The 12,190-nt window shown below is 40.0% G+C and overlaps 2 protein-coding genes across 4 annotated transcripts in view; one reads left to right on the plus strand and one right to left on the minus strand.

Moving 5' to 3' along the window:
• MTERF3 (mitochondrial transcription termination factor 3) overlaps positions 1-12,190 on the minus strand; it is a 78,736-nt gene that overhangs the window by 5,859 nt on the left and 60,687 nt on the right. For all 3 annotated transcript variants that reach the window (XM_073632007.1, XM_073632006.1, XM_073632008.1), the window contains exons 6-8: positions 5,952-6,099; positions 4,227-4,298; positions 2,755-2,916 (exon numbers count right to left, since the gene is read on the minus strand). In XM_073632007.1, coding sequence (XP_073488108.1) covers positions 2,755-2,916; positions 4,227-4,298; positions 5,952-6,099 — 382 coding nt within the window. The remainder of the gene's footprint in view (positions 1-2,754; positions 2,917-4,226; positions 4,299-5,951; positions 6,100-12,190) is intronic.
• Positions 11,833-12,190, plus strand: part of PTDSS1 (phosphatidylserine synthase 1) — a 135,503-nt gene continuing 135,145 nt past the window's right edge. The window contains exon 1 of the mRNA XM_073632004.1: positions 11,833-11,982. The gene's annotated coding sequence lies outside the window, so the exon portion shown is untranslated. The remainder of the gene's footprint in view (positions 11,983-12,190) is intronic.

Below are 12,190 nucleotides of genomic sequence, written 5' to 3' on the forward strand. Positions count from 1 at the left end.
ACATTCCTTGTAATAGAAATAAAAGTGATCAAAAATTTTTTTGGGGGGAAAAAGTGTCAAACTAAAATAAATAAAGTAAAATAACAATAAAAAAAAAAAAAAAAAAAAAAAAATTTTAAAGCGCCCATTTCCGTGTGCTCGCATGCAGAAGCGAACACATACGTAAGTCCCGCCCACATATGAAAACGGTGTTCAAAACCACACATTGTGAGGTATCACTGCGATCGGTAGAGCGAGAGCAATATTTTGGCCCTAGACCTCCTCTGTAACTCAAAACATGTAACCAGTAAAAATTTTAAAGTGTCACCTATGGAGACTTTTAAGTAGCGACGTTTGGCACCATTCCACGAGAGTGTGCAATTTTGAAGGGTGACATGTTAGGTATCTATTTACTCGGCGTAACTTCATCTTTCACATTATGCAAAAACATTGGGCTAACTTACTGTTTTGTTTTTTTTTAAAGCACAAAACTGTTTTTTTTCCCAAAAAAACGCGTTCTAAAATTGCTGCGCAAATACCGTGCGAGATAAAAAGTTGCAACAACCGCCATTGTATTCTCTAGGGTCTTTGCTTAAAAAAATATATATATAATGTTTTGGGGTTCTATGTAATTTTCTAGAAAATAAATTATTATTTTTACATGTAGGAGAGAAATATAAGAATTGGCCTGGTGCTCCAGAACGCCTGGAGGTGCTCCGTGCATGTTGGGCCTCTGTATGTGGCCACGCTGTGTAAAAGTCTCACACATGTGGTATCGCTGTACTCGGGAGTAATAGCAGAATGTGTTTTTGGGGTGTAATTTGTGGTATGCATATGCGGTGTGTGAGAAATAACCTTCTAATATGACAATTTTGTGAAAAAAAAAAAAGAAAAAAAAAAAATCTTGATTTTGCAAAGAATTGTGGGAAAAGATGACAATTTCAAAAAAACTCATCATGCATCTTTCTAAATACCTTGGAATGTCTTCTTTCCAAAAAGGGGTCATTTGGGGGGTATTTGTACTTTTCTGGAATGTTAGGGTCTCAAGAAATTAGATAGGCCATCAGTACTTCAGGTGTGATCAATTTTCAGATATTGGCACCATAGCTTTTGGACTCTCTAACATTCACAAAGACCAAATAATATACACCAAGTTGTACTTATTTTTACCAATATATGTAGCAGTATAAATTTTGGCCAAAATTTCGAAGAAAAATTACTAATTTGCTAAATTTTATAACAGAAACAAAGAAAAATTCATTTTTTTACCAATTTTCAGTCTTTTTTCTTTTATAGCGCAAAAAATAAAAAACCCAACGGTGATTAATACCACCAAAAGAAGGCTCTATTTGTGTGAAAAAAAGGACAAAAATTTCATAGGGCTAAAGTGTTGTATGACTGAGTAATTGTCATTCAAGTGTGAGAGCACCGAAAGCTGAAAATTGGTCTGGTTAGGAAGGGGGTTTAAGTGCCAGTGGCCCAAGTGGTCAAGTGGTTAATAAACCCTGTAGTTTGTAGACACTATAACTTTTGCGCAGGGTGGATAAAAATCTATGATTTTTTTTTATTTAAATCTGATTTTTTTTTTTATTTTATCAAATTTATTTTAATAAAATGCTTTTGGAGTAAACATCTATCTAAAGATAGCTTTCTCTTTAAGATACATTAATAATTGTGTTTATTCAGCATGAAATGGAGCTTAGTTATGTAGCACGAGGCTGTATATTCTGCAATATTTACATTTTTGGTAAACTCATTCAATTAATCCAAGCTCTGCAAGCTGAGATAGTATGCACTGCATTGACGCATTCACACAATTTCACAGTAATCATGAGATAAGACAAAGTTCAGGAATATTCCTTTAGCCCATTTTTTTTTTCAAATCTATGTACACAACAAACTGTATGATTGAATCGGAACCGATATCGCTGTTTTACTAACCTGACAGCTTATTATAATAAATAGAATCTTTAATATTTGCAAACAAAATGAAGGTTTCCTAACTACCAGCAAAAATAAGTCCTTACATTTAAAGAGCACCTGTAATTTCAGACCCACCATGGCAGCGTCTGTTATCGGGGCATCCACTCACCTGCTGCCGCCACGTCCCTCACCTTGTTGTGTCACTGCCGCATCACCAGCCGTCCCATTAAAGTGAATGGGACTGTCAGTGAGTCAACAGCGGGTCAGAGGAGGAGCCGCTGCGGGACAGAGATGCTCTTTAAAAATTATGATTTAAATCAAGCCTTTTTACTAGTGATTTAAAATCGTAATTTAAATCGACCTGATTTAAATCAAATCCACCCTGCTTTTGTGCAAACCAATCAATAAACGTTTATTGGAATTTTTGTTTACCAAAAATACGTAGCAGAATACATATTGGCCTAAATTGATGAAGAAATTCGATGTTTGAAATTTTTTTTTTTTTATTGGATGTGTTTTATAGCAGAAAGTAAAAAAATATTGTTTTTTTCTCAAATTTACAGTATTTTTTTGTTTATAGCGCAAAAAATAAAAACCGCAGAGGTGATCAAATACCATCAAAAGAAAGCTCTTTTGTGCGGAAAAAGGGACATCAATTTTATTTGGGTGCAGTGTTGCATAATTGAGCAATTGTCAATTAAAATAACGCAGTGCCTGATTGCAAAAAATGGTCTGGTCATGAAGGGGGGTAAATCTTCCGGAGGTCAAGTAGGTAATGTTGAATTCTTCCCATAATAGGAATAAAAGCTCTACAATGTGAATAATACTACAAAAAATAAAAAATGCATATACCTGTGGAAACTTTGTGATCATGTTGTGGGGAATCTCCATTGTGTTGTGCACATAATTAAACGTTTCTGTAAGTCTTTTCTTATTTGCTGCAAGTACTTTGGGAACTCTCAAAGCAACATGCTGTATTTCATTTTTGCGGAACCCGAATTCTAGTTCGAACACCTACCAAATAAAAAACAGAGTAAATGGGTTTTTCAAACAAGTAAATACAATTCCCAATCAAAACCTTTGCAACTCAAAGTAAAAGTGCAGTGACGAAGAACCTTCCATAGTGCACAGGAGAGGGGGAGCTGGATTGCCAAAATACAAAGTATAGGACTTGTCTCATTCCACCACTAGAGGGCACCCTAACTATGAATCAGATTCTTTAATCAGCTGGGATAGGGAAAATACAGGGGGTCCCCGGGTTACAAACAAGATAGGGACTTAGGTTTATTCATAAGTTGAATCTGTTTGTAAGTCGGAACAGGTACATTTTTTAAGTGAAGCTCCAGCCAAAAAAACAATTTTTAAGCTTTTTGCATAGCATAGGAAAGGGTTATCACCCCTGTAACATTTGTTTTGCTGTCTGTGCCCCTGTTCAGAAGATTTCACCTCCCTTTCTGTCCCTATGACAATTGGATTTTGAAAATTTTGGAAGCAAGGATTGGTGATAAAGCATCACTGGAGTTACATTTTCCCCATAATAACTCTTACAGGAGAGAATTTCCCTTCCTAGGGGTAGATTTCCTCTCACTTCCTGTTGTCTCCCTCCATTTGTAAGTAGGAGTCGTTTGTAAGTCGGATATTTGTAACTAGGGAACCCCCTGTATACAGTTTTTTTTTCATACAGGTAGTAAGCTTATGCTCAGTGAAAAGTGATCCGTGGTGAATCACTTTTTAGGAGGTGCTACTGCCGCCTGTTTTTGGTTGTTTTTTTTTTTTTTAATTCCAAAACAGCAATTTTACATTGCAGGACCACACCACAACTGTGAACCAAGTGTTACAGTGCGACCCCCTTCGATCTCAATGGGCACTTTTGTCAGGTGATGTCAATCTTTGCAGCCCGGGTTTAAAATGCTGCAGGCGCAAAGCAAGTAAATGGTTTCACACTTTAATTTAAAGGATAACTATAATGGCATGGGCTTACTTTTCCTTTCATTGTTACTATTGTTAGAGTATTTTTGTTTTTTAGATTCTTTTCTTCATTTTCTTACATAAATAGTTATTTTACACGTACACATTTATTACCTTAAGCGTCTCTCATTAACTTACACTATAAAAAGTATACCCTATACATTACCTTAAAAAAAAAAAAAAAAAAAGACTGTTTCAGGTACCCTACTTGAAAGCACTTACTGTTACTATACAGGGTGGTCATTAGCAGCAATTGATTAAGTGGATAAAAGGCTAGTCAGGCTGGTAATAACATCCAACAAGAAGATTGTATGAGCAGACCAGGCTAAAACAGGTGTACTAAAATCAAAAATAACCTTTAGATTCTCCCTAATTGGCTCGAGACTTCCAGTGACCATTCTGGGGAGGCGTGTCACTATATCACGGGTCTATAATAAAAAGATTAAAATAGATTAAAAATGAAGTAAAATAAAATACATACACAATTAGAAATCATACAATCCAAGATTTTGTTGAACCACCTTTTGCTTTAATTACAGCCTTTAGTCTGTTGGGATATGTCTCTAGTAACTTTGCAATATTTGCCCACTATTCTTTGCAGAACTGCTCAAGTTCAGTTATAATTGATGGTGAATGTTTGTGGACTTCAGTCTTCAAAACATTCCACAGATTTTCAATGGGGTTTAAGTCTGGGCTCTGACTAGGCCATGCAAAGACATTCACCTTTTTCTCCTTCAACCACTGTGTGGTCATTGTTGCTGTGTGCTTTGGGCCATTCTCATGTTGGAAGGTAAACCTTCTTCCCATTGACAACTTTCTGGCAGAAGGCAGAAGATTTTCCTCAAGAATTTGGCGGTTTTGCCCCATCCATTTTTCCTTCTATCCTGACAAGTGCTCCTGTCCTTGCTACAGAGAAACACCCCCCTACAATAGGATATTACTACCTCCAGGTGTTATTCGGATGGTGAGCTGTATTGGAATTCCGCCAGACATATCGTTTGGTGTTGAGGCCAAATAATTAAATTTTACTCTCATCTGACCCTAACACCTTTTTCCATATGGCCTCAGAATCTTAAGGTGTGTTTTAGCAAAGCTTAGTCATGGCTATATGTGGCCTTTCTGAGGAGTGGCTTTTTTCTTGCAACCCCCCATACAAGCCACATTTGTGGATAATTTGTGATATTTTGTCACATGCACACAATGACCCCTCTTTGTCATAATCTCCTGCAACTACTTCAGAGTTGCTGTAGGCTCTTGGTAGCCTGACCAGTTTCCTCCTCCAAAATGCAGCTGCTCCTGCGTAAATGACACTTGCAGATAGTCTACAAGTGTCACTGAGTAAATTCAATATAAATAAATAGTGTATTGATCATTTGTATTAACTATTTTATTTATATGTAGATCAAACATGTGACCTTTGATCTGCATATGACATCACTTAAAGAAATAAACATTACAATTTTTAAAAAGTAAAATGGATTGCTATTTAACCCTTTAGTTAAAGCCCAACTGCAAGGGATATTTTTTAATTTTCCCAGAAATGGGCTTTTAAACCTAATGAACTCCTTCCTCCCCTAATCTATATATATAGATATAGATTTTTTTTTTATATTTTTTATCATTAATATTTTTTCCACTTTCATTGTTTTCAATTACAGATCAATAAATTATTTATGGAATTTATAAATGTTATTTACATTTATAAATGAAAATGTGTAGAATAAAATGTGAACTTATAGATTTTAACTAACACTGGTCAAAATAGAAAATAAAACTCTAGTTTCCATAGATATTAATTCATTTTTACCAATACTGTCAAAAGAGTGCCTAGCTGTTACAAAAAAAAAAAATTACATATTCATTTTGTTATATTAGGCAATGACAAAGTTACCCTTGAATAAACAGACAGGTATGAAAGCTAAAGTGGTTAAAATTCAGAATAGTCAAGACTACTCCGACTGATGTGTTTTGGGCAGAATGTCTCCTAAGAACTAGCACAAGGTGGCGCTCCATCCCTAAAGTGCATGACAAAGGGAGGAAAATCAAAACATCAGGAGTGCGTTAAGCTGATACATGCTTACATTTTCTGCACTGAGCCCCAACTGTTCCTGGAAGAAGCCCAGACGATTGTCCAACCTCTCCACCGAAAAGTTCAGCAGATAAGGGGCTCTGGAGACCATTCGAGCTATGGCTTCCTGGCTGAATTTTCTAGAACGCAGGTAAGCCACCCTGTAGGGAAAAGATCAGATACAATGAGGACTTGTCCCACCTACAGAAATAGACACAGGTGGGAAATGTGAGAAGTGTTCTGTCAGTGAGGAAACAAAACAAGTGTGTGATTCAGCACAACCAACCTGTCCACAAAATATTGACACTTTGGGCCCAATTTGGACATTTTCACTTAGGGGTGTACTCACTTTTGTTGCCAGTGGTTTAGACATTAATGGCTGTGTGTTGAGTTATTTTGAGAGGACAGCAAATTTACACTGTTATACAAGCTGTACACTCACTACTTTACATTGTAGCAAAGTGTCATTTCTTCAGTGTTGTCACATGAAAAGGTATAATAAAATATTTACAAAAATGTGAGGGGTGTACTCACTTTTGTGAGATACTGTATAATGAAAAAATATTATAAATAAGTGCGTAAAATTTTTTAAAAATAAAAATAACACTGTATAGATCTAAGTGCAGCGTTTTTGATGTTCGTGTACATGAGGCCCAAAGCACAACACCAGACAAAAAACTTCTAGTTTTGAAAGGACTTGAGAGGAATAAAAACTTGTGTCAAGTTTTTTCTACTCTCTGTGACCCCCTTGGGGAAGGTGTCACTTCACTTCCTGTTCCTTTGACAGCAAACTGTGTACAGGGCTGGCGTTCTCTGGATGCAGCTAATCGCCCAGTGGGAATGTGGCCATGGCAGAGTTTTGCTGCATCCAGACGCGACGTTTATCAATGTTAACAACGAACACACTATTCCCAAGGCACACGTTCCTGTAAAAATGGCTGTGCATTTGAATGGGTGCCGAAGCAACCGCCGGCTGGAGCCGTGTCAAGTGAGCAAGAGAATGTCACCAGCACATCAAGGATCTCCAGAACTGCTCCAAAGCTTTATTCAGTGATCACATCATTACAGCAGATTGCAACGTTTCGGTGCCACGCAGGGCCCCTTCATCAGGCATGTGACAAAGTGTGATACAGAACAAAAAATATTTCAAGAACCATCCACCAATAAGTGAGCAAGAAAAAAACCTCAGCCCCGCCCCCTGATGTCATAATGACATCATACTCCCATCATCTATATAGACTTTTTAAAAAATGTTATATTATCAATGTTAAGATGCATCTGGACACAGCAGCCATCTTAATGATGTGTAAAGCTGGCCATATGTGGCTCATAATTCAAACTGTGCATGGCCTTACCAACACCTCCCTACTTCGATTGAGAAATTAAAGGAGCCAGTCACTTTTTAGTAGGGCTGCGGAAATTAACATTTAATTCCTCGATTAATCGTTAATTTTTTTTGATCGGTAGGCTGCCTGCCCTGGGGCCGCTTTGGGCCAAGCTGTAGCTGTGGCTGCAGCGCAGCGCTCCGCTCCCTCCTCTTCCTCCACTATATGTCATACACAGTCTGAGGCATCTCCCACTGTGTGTCTCTGAGCTGAGTGTGAAAACTTTGGCCGCACTGTGAGGACGGTGGGACTTTTCTCACAGCGCGGCCAAAGTTTTCACACTCAGCTCGGAGACACACAGCGGGAGATGCCTACAGACTGTGTACACAGGCACTGACTGCAGTGAGGCTGCAATTATGGGCACTGTGAGGCTGCCATCATAGGCACAGCGAGGCTGCGATTATGGGCACGGTGAGACAGCATTATGGGCAGTGAGGCTATGATTGTGGGCACGGCGAGGCCGCGATTGTGGGCACGGCGAGGCCGCGATTGTGGGCACGGCGAGGCCGCGATTGTGGGCACGGCGAGGCCGCGATTGTGGGCACGGCGAGGCCGCGATTGTGGGCACGGCGAGGCCGCGATTGTGGGCACGGCGAGGCCGCGATTGTGGGCACGGCGAGGCCGCGATTGTGGGCACGGCGAGGCCGCGATTGTGGGCACGGCGAGGCCGCGATTATGGGCACGGCGAGGCCGCGATTATGGGCACGGCGAGGCCGCAATTATGGGCACGGCAAGGCCGCAATTATGGGCACGGCGAGGCCGCAATTATGGGCACGGCGAGGCCGCAATTATGGGCACGGCGAGGCCGCAATTATGGGCACGACGAGGCCGCAATTATGGGCACGGCAAGGCCGCAATTATGGGCACGGCAAGGCTGCAATTATGGGCACGGCAAGGCTGCAATTATGGGCATGGTAAGGCTGAGTTTATGATGTGTGATGTCCTAGCCATGCCCCACTATGTCTGGCTTCGGCCGTTGCCATAACAACGGTGCTAAATCAGCTAAAAGTAGTTGTATCTGTATGTGCGTTATGATTAATCGAAATTAGTCGATCAATAAAAAAAATCAATTAATCGAACACGAAATTTTTAATGAGTAACAGCCCTACTTTTTAGGTATGGGTGCTGGCTGTCAGAATACTATAGAATGATATCTCCGGTATAACCCTGTGTTTGCCCAATGTAAGCATGGCCATGATCACATCTGTGCATTTCATGTGCGGTGCATTAAAAAATTCCTTCTTGCTGCATCTTTGATGTGCTTTTATGTAAACGCACATTATGTACAATTAACCTGTTCCTGCCCGCGCTATAGCTGAAAGACGGCTACAGCCCAGGCTTAAAATAATGGGAGGGCATCCATGGACGTCCTCTTGTGCATACTTCAGACTCAGCTGATCACAGATTGGGGGGAAGGGCCAATCACAGTGTCCCTTTACCAGATGATCAGCTGTTAGCCAATGACAGGCGATCACACAATGTAAACAGAAGCCGGTTATCGGCTTTTTTATCCTCTCACACGTGAGAAGAAAAGAATAAAACCGATAACTGGCTTCTGTTAAAGGGACATCACTAGTGCTGCTAATCAGTGCCCATCAGTGCTGCCTATCAGTGCCGCCTCATCAGTGCCCATCAGTGCAGCCTATCAGTGCCCATCAATGAAGGAGAAAAATTACCTACCTGCTTGCAAAATTACAAACTATGGAAATTTTTGTTTAGCAAAACATAAAAACCCCAGTGGTGATTAAATACCACCAAAAAAAGCTCTATTTGTGTGAAAAAATAACAATTTCATATGGGTACAGTGCTGCATGACCGCACAATTGTCATTCAAAGTGCGACAGAGCTGAAAGCTGAAAATTGGCCTGGGCAGGAAGGGGGTAAAAGTGCCCAGTAAGCAATTTGTTAATTGAAATCGCACCGCACAGATGTGAACCAGGCCATTACAATTTGCATGAATCTCTTTTAGGTTTTACCAAAACAATCTATAAGTTATCTAATGTATAGCTAACGAAAAACTATCTCTAAAGGTGATGGTACAACAAGATTGTATAGTGTATGGTCAGCCTAATAGTGGCCATACACATTTCTATAAATGATCAATTTATTTTTCTGATCGATCTTTACTGACTGGAATAATCTATCTACAGTCGACAATCCATTCAATCTATACGATGCACACAGAAGTGGATTTTAGTCAGTTTGAATCCCAACCATGACACAACTTGCCTAGAGTTTGCATGTCCTCCCTGTGCCTGTGTGGAAACTCCGGTTCCTCCCATACTCCAAAGTAGAGCTGGGCGAACTGTTTTTCCACATATTTGTATTGCCGGCAATGGTTGTTTTTTTTTCATTCAGCTGTCAGCAGTACTAAAATGTGGCCTTCGCCTTTTCTCTCTCTCTCTCTCTGAATATATATATATATATGCAAGTTATATATATATATATATATATATATATATATATATATATATATATATATATATATATATATATATATATATATATATTCTATCTATCTATAGATAGATGTATATCAGTTTTGCTGCAGCAGGTTCTATACATGGTACAGAAGTGCATCTTTTTCCCTACAGATGTGCCACTTTACAGGCAGACTAAGGGGACCCCCCAGGCACTATATCTAAAGGAAGGGACTGTAGTTTTAGGGTGGACTTCTACTTTAATACAGCAGGACCCGGGCCCCCATACACTTTTTATGGCCAATAACTTGCATATAAGCCTTACAAATGGGGACTTTTGACTTTAATAGGGGTTCGGGTCACAACTTTTGCATGTTCGGAAGTTCTGGTGTCGAACCAAAGCGGGGGGGGGGGGGGGGGGGGGAGATAAGTTTGGTCCATCACTACTCCAAATGCTGGTAGGTTAATTGGCTCCTGTCTAAATTGGTCCTAGTACGTGTATGTACGAATGTGAGTTGCGGACCTTAAATTGTAAGCTCCTTGAGGGCAGGGACTGAAATGCATATATCTAGCCCTAAAGTGCTGGGGAAATTGTTGGTGCTATAAAAGTAACTGTGATAAATAAATCAACAGTTGGAGGATGCAATTGTAAGTTATCAACTGCATCTCTGTTTTAACCATGCAATCTCATAATCTGATCAATCAATATGATCAATACCATGAACAAAGAACCTCAGAGCTGCCAAATGATGGAACAATTGACTCAGTTTCATGAAATTGAACCTAAGCCCTGGTTCACATTGCAGCGATTTGGCACGCCAAATCACATGCCAAATCGGCGGCTATTGCCGGCAATGGCACCATTCTAGATTGTAAGCTCTAACGAGCAAGGCCCTCTGATCCCTCCTGTATTGATTCGTATTGTAAGTGTACTGTCTGCCCCCATGTTGCTGCGCAAACTGTTGGCGCTATATAAATCCTGTATAATAATAATAATAATTTGCGGCTCCTCACCGATTCCCAAAAGTAGTATCTGTACTACTTTTGGCGACGTCGGTGTGCGATTTGTATAGACATCTGTGCAGCAACCCGCACAGATGTCCTTGAAATCACCCCTGAAGTCGGGACTGACATGCAGGAATAAAACTCATTACCGCTGTCAGTGTGAACCTGGGCTAAATCTAGTCTAAATGGACCAGAACGGAAGTTATGGCTTTTTGGTTGCTGGTTCGATCATTTTTGTCGACTCACACAAATTAATAGAGATGCACCGGAATTTCGTCCGGTAGATGGTGTTATCGGCACCGAAAACGCATGCAATTTTTGCCGTGTTTACAGTGCGTTTTTCATAGATCATGCGACTCAAAAACCGCATACGTTTTCAATGCATTTCAACGGAGAGGTGCGTTTTTGGAGCGTTTTTTTAAAGGGACCAAAGATGCCGCAAGCAAGATTTTTAACACCTAAACGGAAGCGCAACCCACCAGCGTGAAGACATAGATAGAATTTAAAAGGATACATTTTTCTTGCGCTAAAGGTGCCAATAATGGCCTACAATAAATTCATAGTCATTTAAATTCATGATATTAATTAAAAGTCGAATATAATACAATTACATCTAAAAATATATACATATATATACACATTTTATTACATATAAAAATATATATTTTGTAAAAACTGTCATTTTCGGTTTTTGGCCAAGTGCATCCTGCATTTTCGGTACACCTCTAATTAATTGGATAATAAAATCAAAGTGTGTATAGTTACCATAAGAGAGATTGTTCTGGGATTGTACAATTGTATCTGAATGTGTGCCTAAAATGTTTCAAAAACCCGGAACGATCTCTTCAGATTGGTTGCAGTGCATCTCATCCACTCTCGGATCATCATCTGATCGATCAGTCCCCATTTAGGGTCCCCTCTACAAACACACACGTCTCTATATAGCAAAGAAGACATCAATGCCGTATTTTACCATGGGAACTACCCTAAAGGGAAGCAGGTAAGCCTATGTTTACAGAGCCTAACACACCCTGTGATAACACGATTGTGTAACACCTGTATGGAATCTGTGTACAACAAGGCGCCGTGTGTAAAATTTGGCAGCGGCATCCCTGTACTGAATGGGAAAAGCTCTGGCTGTGCTGACTCGGGTGGAGAAGAAGCTGGCAGAGAGCAAAGTCAGACGAATAGAAACTGGAGACGGTGAGCAATGCCAGGTCCACATTTTCCACAGGTATGTTTACTGACGTTCGCTGTCTACGCACTACTAAAAGGTGAGAGAAACATGAAGGCTGCCACTGTGGAGATCACTTTCTGAAAATGATAGTTTCCCTGATGACCATGCTGGTTTCTGTTTTCACCATTCTGAGTCCCAGAACAAGTACAAAGGCCTGCACCGACTCCTGACTTTCCTCCGAGTCATTCACCCAGAAGAAGGACGC

This window comes from Aquarana catesbeiana, linkage group LG05 (assembly GCF_042186555.1).
Source record: "Aquarana catesbeiana isolate 2022-GZ linkage group LG05, ASM4218655v1, whole genome shotgun sequence".
In the NCBI taxonomy this organism is placed as follows: domain Eukaryota; kingdom Metazoa; phylum Chordata; class Amphibia; order Anura; family Ranidae; genus Aquarana; species Aquarana catesbeiana.